Source organism: Wolffia australiana, chromosome 13 (genome assembly GCF_029677425.1).
Source record: "Wolffia australiana isolate 7733 chromosome 13, ASM2967742v1".
Lineage (NCBI taxonomy): Eukaryota > Viridiplantae > Streptophyta > Magnoliopsida > Alismatales > Araceae > Wolffia > Wolffia australiana.
The window spans coordinates 9,775,001-9,790,878 of NC_135847.1; the positions used below are offsets into that span (position 1 = coordinate 9,775,001).

General features: G+C 39.1%; 1 protein-coding gene across 1 annotated transcript; it reads right to left on the reverse strand.

Moving 5' to 3' along the window:
- Window positions 1-11,779: 11,779 nt before the first annotated feature.
- Window positions 11,780-13,438, reverse strand: LOC144711102 (alpha carbonic anhydrase 1, chloroplastic-like). Its single transcript, XM_078585027.1, has 6 exons — window positions 13,289-13,438; window positions 12,901-13,109; window positions 12,708-12,814; window positions 12,432-12,534; window positions 12,166-12,348; window positions 11,780-12,007 (listed from the first exon to the last, which is right to left on the reverse strand). The coding sequence occupies exons 1-6, from the start codon at window positions 13,359-13,361 to the stop codon at window positions 11,879-11,881; spliced, it is 804 nt and encodes a 267-aa protein (XP_078441153.1). The 5' UTR covers window positions 13,362-13,438; the 3' UTR covers window positions 11,780-11,878.
- Between the last annotated feature and the right edge of the window lie 2,440 nt (window positions 13,439-15,878).

A 15,878-nucleotide genomic window follows, 5' to 3' on the forward strand; every position in this document is an offset into this window, starting at 1 on the left:
TTTCAACATAGCTGTAGTGTATTTGACCCACTTAATAAAGAGTAGTTCTTTGAATCAGGCTGCAAGAACCCATCAAAACCTCTTCTTTAGTTGAACTTTTTTTCCTTCTCTATTCACTTTTGTTATTCTCCATGATGAAATGGAGGTGAGAAGGGAAAATGACCTATAGCGGGAGATCGAGAGAGAGGGGGAAAGAAAGAAGGGAGTAAAAGGGACATTCTACTAGTGATTCTAAAGCTTGTGATGTTGATGGTTAACATAATCATCAACATAAATTTCATACTTTGACTTTGACATTGATTAGTCAACCTCACCAGCCATGGACCTGATCGAACTGGACTAGGCCCGAACAAGACCGGACTGAAACTGTACCAAACTATAGGTATGGTTTAGGTCTTTGCTAAAACCTGGACCAGACCGGGACCATCAAACCCTACAGACACACACACACATAGACACATAGACACATACTAACATGCCTACGTACATATGTACATGTTGGGCTCTAGTGTGATGGTTGATTGATAGAAAATAATTTTCTATGCAACCGAATCGTTAATCGGTTCCAATATTGATCTTTAAACATGTATATCGTATGTACATTGTGGGGAACTTGTTCCACCCTTGACGTTCTCACTTTGAGATTCTTTTGAAGTCATTCATGGTCCCACCTTTAGTAGTATCTGGGGGATCATGTTGCTCTTGGATCTCCACTTTGTCTTCTCCACATCTTTTTCAAAATCTTGTTGACCTTCTCACCATGAAGACTATCTTCTTAGATGTGTAGAGAAGTGCTTAGAGTGAAGAAAGGGGGAGCGCCCAACTATGGCTGGCCTAAGTACCTAAAATGTGTGGCCCTTCCCCTATTTATATTTTTACGCAAGATTTTTCTCAAAAATCTATCAACTAAGATATGTTCCCCAATGTCCATATGATCTTATGCGTGTGACCTAGTAGGATTATGTATCATTTTAGTTGATAAGATGATAAATGCATGAATATTTAGATACATTTGAAGTGATTATGGTATTATTAATTTTGAATTTATAATGTTATTATTTAAATTAACCAAATATTTATGCATTAGCTTGAAACTCTAATTTTTGCACATTATGGTTTTTTTCAATAACTTCCTTGACTTCTCTGAAGTCAAGAAGTTTTAGTACTGATGCGTATTCTATAGTTTCACATGTGCAAAAATTTACAGGAATGAGAAGATGGTAATTCTTAAAGAGTTGGAGAATTTTTTAGAGTTAAGTGATTCTAAAAAGGGGCTTGAAATGAGCAAAGGGTGTTGTATGCCTTCAAAAAGAGGTCTGAAGGATATGGGCCACAACCTGGCATGCCCATTGGGCTCCCAAAAGCCTTACAAAGAAAGTAGATAAATATTACAAGGGGGCGCTCTCAACCAATGGAGAAAAAGAGGCAAAATGGCAAGAAAAGATAATACAAAATGCCCAAAGGGGCATTTTAGTTATTCTTCCTATGTATGAATACTCCTTTTCTCCCTCATTTGCCCTCATTCTGGACGTGCTCCAGAAAGTGCCTGGCCAGAAGGACAAGGCATATTTCAGAATCCAGGTTGTTCAACTTGCTTATTGTAAATTTATTGATTTTCATTCAATCTTGTCTCTTGTTTGCATTGAAAAAGGCCTGATACTGGAAAAAGAAAGCATTTAGGGCATACCAGACTTGCATTGAGGTTTTTGGAACCTAGATTTACATTTTCCCCATCATTATCCATCCATTTACCCTTAAAATCCATCACTTTCTCATTCTAAACACTCATTTTCCCTAATTTCTCTCTAGAATTGGCCCTTTCTTCCTCTAGACATTTATCCATATCCCTAGTTCATTCCCCCAAAAAATTTCATAAAAATCACCTTCATTTTCACCATCTAATTCCCTCTCAACTTTTTCTGCACCATTTCTTCAATTTCTCTCTCTAGAATAGTTTATTTCTCCCTCTAAAACCCATTTCTATATCTCTCTAGATTCCCCCTCAGTTACTATCTCAAGTCCCAAAAAATCACCCCAAAAAAACCAATTTTCAAATCCCAAAACCCAAGTTTTCCCCTCACTGCTGCTGCCATGCGGTGGTGTGCGCTGCACGGCAGCGCCATGGGCAACATGAGCGCCCTTCTGCTTGCTGGGAACAAGCATACCTGCCTAGTAGAAAGGGCCCCTATTCAGGACTTCGCCAAATCGACAAAGTCTTGAACCTCTTAGGCCAAGCCCGATTGGGCTGACCCAATTGCCAGCCCTATATGGGCCACACCAGGCTCGTGAGCCGGTGATCGCTGGAGCAGGTAATTTCTCCATTTTTTACCATTTAACAAAATTATAAAAAATCAGGAAAATTTAGAAAAATTATTTTCTGCATTTAAAGATTCTGAAAAAAATCAGGAAAAATTACTAAAATTAATATAATCAATCTCTAGTGATTTTAACATCTAAAAAATTCTAAAACAATCTCTATGTCTCGTTTTTAATATTTCTAGTGGTTTTTGGGTGTAAATGAAATTCTAGAAAATTCTAAAATATTTTTTCCATTTATGGTGTTAATTAAAATATGTAAAATTAGTGTACAATATTTGTACTAACTATCTTTGCACGTGTGCTTCGATTTAAATCATAGGAAATTATATATATATATATATATTAATTAAAAATCCAAAAAAATCCCAGAAATTGTATTTCTCACTTTTAAACTCGTTTTCTTCATTCCAAGCTTGAGAAAAGTTTTAAAAATAGATTTCTTCCTCTTTGTGTATCGACCCCTTACTTGCCCTATATTAATTTTAGAGTATTTAAGTTGAAATTTTTCATGAATATTGTTGGTTAAGTCTGATTTAAAGCAAGCAATCTTAAACCCCTAAATTTGGACTTATCAACTGGCCAAGGATTTTCTTCATCATCTTCCTTGAGTCAGTATCCTCTGATACCGAGACTGAATGATCCCATGTCGACCACTAAATCATTGATGAAATGCATTTATGTACCTTAACCTAATGATATTTACATTTTTATTTGCATTAAATTGATTATATATGCATGTTATCTAGTTTAAAATGTTTAAATCTATTTTAGAATGGTATTTTAAATTTTATGCAATTTTTTTGGAATTTTAAAGATTTTTCTGACAACAGATTCTGAAAGACTATAATTTTACAAGTAAGAATATGATTTTTTTGGAATTGTTTGACATTAAATTCGTAAAGATGTTATTTTTCCAAGTTGAAGTATATATTTGTTTATATTTTTTGGGATTTTATCTTATTAAATATGAATATTTGAGTTTATTTGAATCTTTTTTGTTGCGTCACCACGTGTCCTCGTTTGATGTGTCAAACAACGACAAATCAGACCTAAAGATAATGATTTGTGACAGCAATCATTAACTTAGTCAATGATTGGTGTCAGCCAATTATTTGTCTACGCCATTATGACATTGCAAAAAGCGATGCCATAATCACATTTAACTAATGAATTATTGTTTTTTTTTAAATCGCAGGGGCGACGTGGACAAGTCAGAAAAAAGATGCCTTGTTATACAATAAATGTTGTGTTGATCGAGGCACAAAAGACATAATCCTATTTTCTCTTCTTTCTTTCTTTCTTTCTTTCTCTCTCTGTGGAATGGTCAACATAAACGGCTACTCTTATGTGTTATGCGACAGATGGGGCGACATATACATAGGGAATGACAAAATTCATCAGTCACGTCACACATCATGGTGACGGGACCGTGACCGATGACGAGATAGTGTTGGTTACAAAGTTAGTGGCCCATGACGAGGACATGATGAAATATCCATGATGGTGATGTGAGGGTGATGGAGGTCCTCGGATGGGTGACGTGGCGAGAGGAACATCACGGATGACGTCGGTGACAGATTTGTAAAAACACTTAAATTCTCCTTAGAAATTTAGTACTTTATTACTTTTGAATGTTTCCCTTCACTGCTTGTTTTCTCTCTATCTCTCTGTAGGATGGTGCAGGGAGGGAAGGAGAGTTCGCCGGGGATGGCGGAGCTCGCGGGTTTGCTACAAGGCAAGTGGCCACCTCCACCAAACAGGCTCTCTAGGTCATAGTTGCAGTCTTTGTCGGCCTTCTACGACACGTTGATTCCTTCTGCGAAGCCTCCTCCTGATGTCGTTGAAGAAGAGGTTCTCTCTCACTTTTATGTCACTCCCACCTCCATGGTCGAGATCACAAAGCAGGTTGGCGTGTTTTTTTATTTTTATTTATCTTATCTTATCTTATCTTAACTTTGACGAGCATACTGAGTTGTATGCTGCCTTAGCAGAAGAGTAGAGTGCTTTATTTGTATAAAGCATGTTGATCAGAGAAAATAACCTGTGACGTTATGAATAAAGCATTGAATGGTGTCATGGCATGTATTTTCGTCATCTGTGATGGTGACGCCATTCAGTGGCAGGACGGCGACGGGACTACGCATGTGGTCACGTGTGATGGGAATGTGACCAAAATTTTCAAAATGTTGGGACATGTGATGGGACGGGGACTTGACGAACCACTTGCCACGTCCTGCTTTGTCACCATGCATCATCCGTCCCATCATGTCCGTGCCATCACGTCCCAGATGTGCTGTTCCCAATGTGTACACGTGGCGCTCAACTGTCAGTCTTGTATTTGGTAAAAAAAGGATTCTGCTAACATGGGGCGCGTTGACACGACACCACGTCAGCTGCAAGAATGATAAAGTAAAAGTATTTACATACTATAAATATATTATGATTCTCTTTTGTCTTTTTCCCTTGCAAGTACACGTGGCCGCTCAAAAAAGTGAGATCACAAAAGATAAGATGACGAGGAATTTGAAGGATTTGATAGTTCAACCAAAAATGGAAAAAAGTAAGTGTCACACACAATGGCGCAGATAGAGAAAAAAAGATTTAACAATTCAAGGGTTAGGACTACTCCAACTTCAGAAAACAATGTATGACGATTTACAAATCCGCTTGAGCTGAAATTTTCAACACTGCTTTGCCTCCCCCTCCTCTTTCCATCCATACCATGTGATCTATAAATAGAGGCCTGTATCACTGTGAAGTTCATCATGAACTTGCTTCCTACTTGTGTTGGTTGAATGAAAGATAGTGAGTTTTGAAATCCATCATGTGTGTTTTTGGTATCTTGGGTGTATGGGAAGAAGCATTAGAGAAGAGGTGGAATTTACCAACACTTGCATATCACTGTGATCTTGGCAAAACATAGGGATCTAAGGTAAGCGTCTTTGCCTTACATTGTTTTTTTCCCGACATCGTCGTTATCATAATTGGAGTTATTATCATCTTTTCACTATCATTCCGCTTCTTTACCTACCCTCTGTCTCGTCTATCGCTCTATCATCACACTATTCACACACTCAATCATTATCATATTCTCCGCCTTCCCTTCCTCATTAGCATAGCGCTTCACGCAATTCTACGTTCATTTCCTTTTTCTTTTACTCGATATCACTATTTTGCCTATTATACTCTCGCATTTATTTTATCGTATCAATAATCAATATAGTAAGAAAATTAAATCCCTAGTCATCGTTCCCTATAGAGAAAATCCGTATTCATCACTAGCTAAATATTCCTAAGTACTGGTAAATATATTTGTATTGAATAATCTCAATTACCGACGATAAATTAAAACCCTTAATTTGAGATTATTAATTATTTCGTTGGGGTTGTTCGTACAACCGAGCTATAACTATAGTAATAATGAACCAATTGTATATATTCAATGAACTTATATAAAACATGGTGGCGTAATTTGGCATAACGACCACATAATATCTGTCAATCTCCCACTTGGACTAAAGCCAATCTCCCTTATTCAACAATCCCATTTTTACATAGTGACACTCAAAGACTTCATGAGCTAGCGACTTTGCTAGTGTGTCTGCTAACTTTTCAGTCAAGGAATATGTATTATAATATATCACCAACAATGATCTCCCTAATCAAGTGGAATCACCTAAAATGTGTTTTGATTTCTAATGAGACCGTGGATCTTTTCCTTGTGCTATTACACCATTTTTTTCACAAAAAAGAAATATGTTCTGAGATTGAAGTAACCATGCCGAGTTCCGTGATGAATTTTTGCAACCACACTACTTGGTTGGTGGCTTCATTTGCTGAAATGTATTCAGCTTATGCCGTCGAGTATATGGTAGTGTTCTAATTGGAACTCTTCCAAAAATAAGATATTTTTGATAGTGCATATAAAAATTGATGGGTATTATGTGGTCGTTAAGCCAATCCAACCACCATGTTTATTTAAGTTCATTTAATAAAATATGTACGTTCATTATTTATAATGAAGTCTATGAATAGGTGCAATGACATAATGAATTCTGATGATATCATAATGCAGTGATCATTAGTCTTTAAACATGTATTCCAAATATTTCTATTCGATGGATAGTCGAGATGGATATTGAATTATTCGGATATAATAACACTAGCTGATCCTACTTATATGATAAGTATAACTGATCTTGTGGCTATTAATGTGGCGACACTAAGGAGATATAGTCGGTGCTCTTTGGAGAAGAGTTCACTGAATTGATCGGTACGAATCCCTGAATGGTATTATACCTAAACGTCAATGAGGTTAATTAATGTTACGGTTGTATAAGTGATCCAATGATCTGATACACCAAGGACATCTTGTGAATGTACGACTCCATTTTGACTACAACTTACGAGCCTCTAATCATGGGATTCAAAAAAGTCATAGCTTGGATGTAGTAAGAAGCTCACAAAAATGATTGAGTGGTAAAGACGAGATCGTCTTCCCTCGGTATAAGAGGATATTGACTCAAGGAAGATGGTGTAGAAAATCCCTGGCCAGGGTAATGTGGATATTGGAGAAGGCATTCTTTAATGATCCCCATTACACCAATACTAATCGAATGATGGATTAGGGTTTGACGATCCCCTTAATTTAATCTTATAATTGAAATAATTTTATCTTGAGCTTTTTTACTTAAATATTTAAAATCAAAATTAAGTTTTTACTTGAATTTGATTAATTAAAAACATTATTAAGTATACTTAAGGTTTATTAATTGCAAAATTAATTCATCCTTGAATTAGTTCATAAAAAAATTAGATAAAAACTCTTACTTGCTGCCTCCCTATGGTTCGACCCCTTGCTTGCTCTATATTCTATATTTAGTGATTAAGGGTATTTATAAATTTTATTGTATAAGTCTAAACGTCAAATCAACGACATATTTACACGCATTTTTAGGCTTATCAGGATTATACATATACGGTAACAGAGGACGGTAGAGGTTCCATGAGAGAGTTTAAACACTACTGGTATCTTCTAGAGCATGAGGTGTGGATTGGGTTAAATGGATCCTTAGTTAATTAATCTATATGTCGATATAGTTAATTAGTAAGGTTGGGCAATAATTATTATTGGACAACTAAAGTTATTAATAAGAATGATACATGGGCCTAGAGGGTCACACGCATAAGGTCATAAGGGCATTGGTGGATATATTTTACTTTGTAGGTTTTTTGAGAAAAACTTAAGTAAAATATAAATAGGTAAGGGGCCCTCATTTCAAGCACCCAAGCAAGCCCGATTTGAGAGCTTCTCCCTTTCTCCACTCTCTTCTCCACTTAACCAATTAGAGTGTCTTCATGTTAAGGAGATCTTCAAGATTTTCAAGAAGATTTGAAGAAGAATACTTGGAGATCCAAGCGTTGAGTGATCGCATGGATATTCTAGTGGCCGGACGCATGAATGGCTTCACAACGATCTCAAAGCAACAAAGTCAAGGGTGGAACAAGTCCCCACAAAGTACATTCGATGTTTGATTTTACAGATCGATTATGAATCGATTAACATGCTTTCGTATCCATGGAATCGTGTTTTCCATGGATGAACCAAGGCACAGAACCCAACAAAAATGACAAGGCACAACACTGGAATCACTAGGTGCAAAGGAAAACCTGTTTGTGCGGTGCATGGGGTAAGTGGGTTTGATGGCACGTGATGCATGCGATAACTACACAAGCAGACATGGTTGTCCCAAGCACCATAGAATGAAGGCTCGTCTAAGTGGCTGTGGAAGAGGCCACAACTAACGATTGTGATACAGAGGAAAGCCTAGAAATTTATTACAAAGAAGGATGAAAACCTAGGAATCAAAAAAATCATTGAATCATATATTATAACATTAACCAACACATAGAGCCTTGGAGGGGAGCTAAAATAACTGTAAATTTGACATTTAAAATATTACTGAGAAATTAAAATCATCATAATAAATAAAGTTCTAAGAGTAGATCTTTTGTTGATGAGAAAAATGTGTCATGAATCAGGCTGTCTCTTCGGCAGACAACAACCTCTCATTTAGATGGTGTCACTTGGGCATTTACTCCTCCAAAATTCACATGCAGATATTCTAATAGCATGCCATAAATCAGGTTGTCTCTTTGAAATGGGGTGGATATTGTTTGAAATGGTGTTGAAACGACATTTACTTCACCAAAAATGCACATGCAGGTATTTCGGTCTCTTGTGAACTTATGAAATCAGGCTATAGCACATGTTGGCCATCATGTAGACCCTTTACCTACTTGATAGGGTATTCAAAAGCCTTTTCAAGCACATATCCAATGCATTTTTTATGGGGATGAGTCAGCCCCCCCATTGTGGGATTGCGTAGAGGGAGGAGGCTTGACTTATCAATCCCCCGAAAGAGAGGGGATGTGGATTCTTGCAAAGTTTATGATGAAGGTCTAGTACATGGAAGCAACTGAAGCTGTGAAAGAGGCCTTGTGGTTGAATGGTTTGTTTGAAGAACTTGGTATTTCTCAAGGTGGAGTTTGTTTGTTATGTGACATTTGTAGTGCTATTTGCTTGGCAAAGAGTTATATCTACCATGCACGGTCGAGGCACATTGATATGTTGAATCACAAGATCTGTGAGCTAGTGAATTTTGAAGAGGATATTCTTCATAAGGTCCACATTGAGGGGAATGTCACTGACATGTTGACGACGGTTGTCATGGTAGAGAAGTTCAAACACTGTGCATACTTGGTGCGCATTTCAGGCAGCTTGATGAATGTGGAGCGTCTGCACTGTGGTGAAGCGACAAGAACACAGAGAGACTAGGGTGTCTACCAAGGTGGAGTTTGTTGGAGATGTGTCTGTCCCCTTACTAAGAGAATGCAAGAGAGAGGGGGACTTGACTTTTCCATCCGTCCAAAAAGAGGGCACGTGCGAAACCTAAGTGTGTCCCCCTCTCTCTTGTGTTTTGTTAAGAAGGGGCTATTTTGGGCCCACTTCATCTGTATTTAAAGGGATTTTACCCATCGTAAACCCTAATCTGACTTATAGTTGCCAAATGTTCTTTTTCCTTGATTTATTCTCCTTTTGGATTATTCCTTAGTGGCTACTTCCTCATATTGTTTGTTCAAGGTTGAGCTCCTCTACTACAACATATGACAATCCTACGCTCAGCACCAAGAACCTAATATGTTGACGTCATGCTGGTGATGAACAAATGTCTATTGTCTATCTCAATACGCCATCATTTTGATCTATTATGGGTTGGTATATTCAACACTTTACCATACCAAGTTGGGATTTCTTAGAAATTTTTTTACGGGGTATTGGGTGTTGGGTTCTAGAGGTATAGATATGGATGAAGAATTGAAAAACAATCCACAGCGGTAGACTTAAACAAATTGAAATGTCAACACTAAAATATGAAATGAGGAACCTTTGCATGGTTTGCATCTGTGATTTGTTAGATCTTGGAGGGAGACTAGTCGAGCTGCTAAAGTGTGCAGCCTCTATATATATCCACACGATTGCCAACACGTCAAATCTCCTCTTTCACCCATACAAACTTCGTTCAGGCTTTGTCGCCATCGTTACGCAGTCCCGATCGCTTCAAGAGTGTAGAGGAAGTGTGGGGCGAAAAGAGAAGAAGGGGAAGGCCCTTGAAAAATTCTGGCTTGGGTGAGTTTCATTCATAGCCTTCCCCTATTTATAATAACTGTATATTTTTCATAAAAATATCAAAGTTAAGTATATCTTTTGACATCCAAATACCATTTGCGTGTAACCTTTAAGGCCCGTGTATCAGTCGTAATAACTCTAGTGGCCCATAACCTTTACTGGCCTTCTAAATTAATTATCTGTATTATCATATGGATTCATTAATGTTGTATTGATTTAACCCAATCGACAGGTTGAGTATCCAACACGTGGGGTGCCAAGCTATACCTCGTGCTCTAGGAGATACAAAGGAGTGAGTATTGACTTACTCATAGAACCTGTTAGTCATCGTTTGCTGTGTACGTATAGTCGCTCATCCACTGGACGCTCCTAGGATGACTTCGGGTTGGTCATCCGAGTTAGTGGTGATGCATTTGGAAATTATCTGAGAACTCTTCTCTAATAGTGCACTACCTTAGACAAGGACTTCATCACTTTGTCTTCCTTGAGCTGTCACCTCTTCTACCAAGGGTAGATGATCCCAGCTTGACTACTCAATCGTCTTCGTGAACTTCTTGATGCACCTAAACTAAAACTATTTAGAATTCCATGATTAGGGACACGTTGGTCATAGTTTAAGTACAACTGTATGTCCACAAGACGTCTTTGGTGTTTCAGATCTAAGGACCACTTACACAACCGTAACGGAAATCAACTTGATTGACAGTTTGGCATAATACCATTAGGGGTTTGTACATACCAATTCAGTGCATCATTTCTACTCAAAAACACCCATTAACTATCCTTCGTGTCTCCACACTAATGGCTACGAGAACAGCCATACTCATCATATGAGTGAGGCTAGATAGTACTATTCTATATAGCTACTTTGATGTCCTTCTCCAGTATCATTTGAATATAAATATTTATAACATACATGGTTAAAGACTAGTGATATATATTTTATGATCTAATCATGATTCACTAAGTCCGATCATGTATTCATGGACTTCATAATAAGCATCACACATGCACTATAATGAATATGTTATATTAATAAACATGTCATAAGATATGGAATGTGTGATTGGCTTGCCGGCTACACATATTTCCATCATTAGGTGCTTTACCATTAGGGCCTTTCATAGGTAGACCTGAGCCAAATGGCTTTTCCCCTGAAAAAACATAAAGAGTGGTAGTCTCATTTTGTTCATCTATAAATGTAGCTAAGGCCAGGATAGTGCAGACTTTATGGTTCTAGAGCTAAACCTCAATGATAGGAGTTCTTGTAAATAATGTCCCTGCCCCATGAATCTTTACCTTATTTAGTCCAATGAACGTTTAAAATAGTTGACATAATAGATAATTATAATTCAGATATATTTTTAATTCTGAACTCTTTAAAAAGGTGTTGAATGGTTTAATTAATTTATAAGCGCATTCTATCGTTTGATCACTATCTCTCTTGCATCCAATTTCCCTCTCTCTCTCTCTCTCTTACTTTTTGTCTCCCTTTGAATTATCCTTTTTCTAGTCGTTCTCGCCTTGTCTAAAGTTTGATCTATCTCTCTTCCTTTTTTTTATCGCTCGTAGTAAATGAACAAGCACAGAAAGCGAGAGTGCGAACGAGCGAGCTGTAGTAGTAAAGCATGACTAACCCACCTACGCTCTGACTAAATTATGCCTTGTGTTCATATATGTATTTTGCGGAGAGATTCAGAGGTGGAAACGGAGTATGATTGTTGGCACGGAGTTTCACATTTGTTGAAGTGTACGGGGAGGCTTTAAATCTTTGAAGATACTTTCCTTCACTATCTTTCAGCTAGAATACAAAGGCATGAACAGCCGACGCACATTTTGTTACGTCTTTCTTGCTTTCTAGCCAGATGTTTAGACCTCTTTGTGGCACAGGAGCACTCGACGACCGTGGAGAGGCTGGACTGGCCTCGCGTTATGGCGACAATCATCCTCTAAAAGAGAGGTTAGAGAGTTCGCTTGCTCTGGACTTATTTGCCTTACCTGGCGTCAAAATAAGACATAGAACCAAGTTAGCAAAAGTAAAATAACACTCAATGACTTGAGGGTAAATAAAAAATGGGGAAAAATATAATAAGGAAAATAAAACAAATGGGCAGTCAAAATTTATTTATTCCTGAAGGGAGAAGACTGTTTCTCACCTTGCCCAAAATGTTCCAAGTTACGCCTTCCGTACAAGGTGGTGTTGTTAGGGAGCCAACGTAGCGATAGTACTTGTTTGTGTGGTGTGTGAGGGCTCTTGCACTCACAAGACCCGCGGTCACGTTCGCGTGGTGATTCCCGTTTTTGACGGCCTTCAATAAAGACGTCATTTTCTCCTCCAACTGCACCGGTTGAAAGACCAAGATGTTAGACGAAAGAATCGCGGGTTGTAACATTAACCAAGGTGAGTCAGAGGCGTTCATACCTGCGAGAGAAAGGGATCAGCGTGACCGTACTTGTACAAAACAGCTACCACGCTGATGTTACCGTCCTCACTTACATGAACCAGGTGCAACTCTACGGGGTAACTGGAACAAAATAAAACAGATTAGGACGCGGTCGTGAAGATCAAAATTATAAGTACCAAAGGGAAGAAAAAAATTGATGATGGTAACGAAGCCTTAGAAAATGAAAGCCGGGAAGAAAAAAAGAGAGGGACGATAACGAAAAAAGAATGTAATAAAAACGATTAGGGGCATACCGGACGCCATCGATGGTATGTTCCGAAGGTGAATGCCAGTGAAGCTGCTGAAGCTTGTAATTCTTCCCGTCGATGACGATGACACCGACTTCTTCTCCGTATTTGAGCTGCGATTGACGTATTTTCTCTCTCAGAACTGTAGCTACTAGAGACTGGAAAGTTTTATCAGAACAGCCAGGATTCCGGTTCTCACCATGACGTTGAAGCCATTGTCGATGAGAGTCGCGCTGCCAGGGTTGTACAAGCTGCCGAGGGGCTTCAAATCTGGGTCGGCCACGGCGGCATGGCGGGCGATGTCGATGGGTGACTGGCGAGTCCCCCTGGCGCAGAGGGCGTATTGGGGGCTAAGATCCGCCCATTTCTCCGGGTTTATGATTCCGTCGTATGCAAACCTTGCACGCCCTGTAGAAAGTAATTTGATGTTGGATGAGATAGCGTCGTGGTATTTTAAAGAGAAACCCAGAGTGAGACATGGATATTCTATACAGAGAGAGGGATGTGAAGACAGAGAGAGATGTTGAAATCCATCAAACAATAGAGGGGAAATAGACAGGAGAGAGAGAGAGAGTATGTCTTTATACCCTCCTGCGCCATGAGTTGTCCGACACATAAACACAGTACTAGCAGCACGCAGATATAAGTCAAAGTGGCCATCGGTGCAAAAATGGCCTATTTACTTTGAAACTCTGGAGGTTGATCAGAGGAGATGGACAAAGGTTGGATCGACTTTGCACCTCCCTTGTAAGCTTATATAGAGAACTAAGAGAACGGAAAAAGACTCGCCATCTTGAGAACTAAGAGGTGGATCGCATCTGGGTCTCGTATTTCGACCACTAAATGACAGCCTCTACTTTTGTCAACGCATGTCCAGCCTCTACTTGTCTCTCTCCCCGTTCTCTCTTCCACAGGAGCGGACGATAATGATGCGCCAAGTGGTACAATGGATCGGGTAGCATTTCCACTGAACGAGATAAGCAAAGAACATGACGCAGCTCGAGTATTTAAATCGTATGTGGCGCAGATTTTGTGGGAATCGTAGCCTCAAATATGGGTATTTAAGTCTTTAAAAATCTGTCTCGTCGTATCTCAGGGGTTGGGCGGTATTGCGTCAGTGGTGCACCATGATCCGTCCATAGTCGCGACCCTTATCCTACAAGTTGGTAGCCGATCATTTAATATACTGAGAGAGTTCGCCGGCTCCTCTGTGAGCTGTCGTGCAATGAAAAATATTTTCGCGTGCGTTCTAGGTGATTTTACGAAGAACCAAAATAGATATGGAATGGTAAAAGAAAATATTTCCAGTAAATGCAAATTTCAATTCATGTATATATGAACATTAAATAGCGTCAGGTTGTTCGGTTTCTCCATGCATTATCTTTCTGTCATTACCTGTCTCCCGTTCTTGCTTTTTTTCGTTATTGTTTTACACAGTTTTTTTCTGTGTTTGTCTCTATCTTGTAACGCCTCCCACCATTATCTCCCTCGCGCTCGCACAAAATGTGGTGGAAAGAAGCATTAGAGGACAAGAGCTAGCATCCTCATTGCATGTAATCTGCACGCGAATAGATAAGGGCTTCGATGCACAAAATCTGAAGACGTAAGGGCTTCGATGGTGAACCATCAAGAAAGAATATCATATATTGATTCAGCACGTAGCCGGTCGCAAACATCTGTACCCAACCAATAAAATCACATCTGTGCAAGTACGGTTGGATTCAAACGAACTCATACAGGGAGCTGTGTGGGTAAAACTCTGAGAAGTTCGAAAGTAACTTAAATGTTCTTGAATTGGTTTGTTCTTAAGCCTATATTTCTACGACTCAGATGATAGAACTTTTAAGCCGTTGCATGAATAACGGGCTTGAAGAGGGGATAATAACTTGGAAATTTCCATTATTGTAACTTTGTCCTTTAACTCTAACCTCTTAGCATGCACGGGAGAGAGAAAATGACGACCTTACAGGCCAGGCGGAGAAAAAATATAATTGACACTTTGATAGGCAAGATTCTACATAGAATCTAGGCCTCTAATTTGGTGTACTCTTATGCGTCAGTGTGGCCCTCTGGCTTACTCATTTGGTGGTGGAAGATAGAGAGCTAGATAATAGAAAGATATTGGGCCGGAAACCGATTACGCGGCTCATTTGGCTCGAAACGGGGGCACGGATGTCTCCATCCGGTAATTCTCAGGTTCATAAATCGTCATGGACACCCCTTCAGCTATCGCCGTTCGGTAAGAATACGAACCAAGTAAATACGGATGGAACAGAAAGATATGGGTGGTTCGCGGGGAAGGGTGAAAAAATTTAAATATTTCGGTCCGTAGCCCGTCACGAACACCTGTCATCCGGGAGAAGTCAAGCAAATAAAGAAAGTATCCACTGTCTGCTTAAGGTGGTTCATTCGTTGACTTACATGAAGATACGTACGTTTCAAGTTTTTTGTGAAATGTACTTAAATCCGTAGGCTTTGACAGCGAGCAAGGGGGGCTGTCCCTTGCGTCCAGCGTTTTAGGATACGAAACTCCTAAAGTGTGTCCATCATTGCTTGCGTGTGCGCTGACGAAAAGTCGGAGGCTATCAGAGGCCAGGTTGGATCGCCTATTGACAGATACTTTGATTGTGTATGTAAATCAATGGTTAAAAAATAAGTCTCGAATTTCATCTCCCAGCATATACAGGATGAAAAGTTGAACCGATACACATTCAAGTCAATGTGAATTATTCGATCACGCACGGTACCTGAAAAATCCTGTAAAATGAATTATATCCTTATCGATGATGAAATCTAATCGCTGTTAAGATTACAAGAGAACAACAAGGACTTGATAGCTTCGACCGAAACGGAACCACGGTGGGATACACATTAAATTGGCGGGGTTAAGGGTAATCTTTGCTTCCTCGTCAGAACGCCGAAAGAGGGTTATTTTTCTTCTGTGTTGATATTATCCCGCATTGTCGTCAGCGCACGGCGAAGCGATTAGGAAAACTGCTAAAAAATTCAACACGCCTATTCCCGGCACGTTAACCCATCTCTGCAAGACCACAGCCCAGAACTTAAGGCGGAGAAGAAGTACATTTAAGATTTCGTTTGGTCACGCCCGAGTCAATTTTGAGACACATTTAGTTGATACCCCCTATTCCTCTGACTTCGCTATTATTAAAGGTTACA

What these genes read in the sequence shown, in the direction of transcription:
- LOC144711102 (XM_078585027.1), bottom strand. Translation starts at nt 13,361, where the DNA reads ATGGCCACTTTGACTTATATCTGCGTGCTGCTAGTACTGTGTTTATGT. An exon ending in ACAACTCATGGCGCAGGAGG is followed by an intron (nt 13,110 to 13,288) that starts GTATAAAGACAT and finishes TACTTTCTACAG; the next exon opens with GGCGTGCAAGGTTTGCATAC. An exon ending in ACAATGGCTTCAACGTCATG is followed by an intron (nt 12,815 to 12,900) that starts GTGAGAACCGGA and finishes CGTCAATCGCAG; the next exon opens with CTCAAATACGGAGAAGAAGT.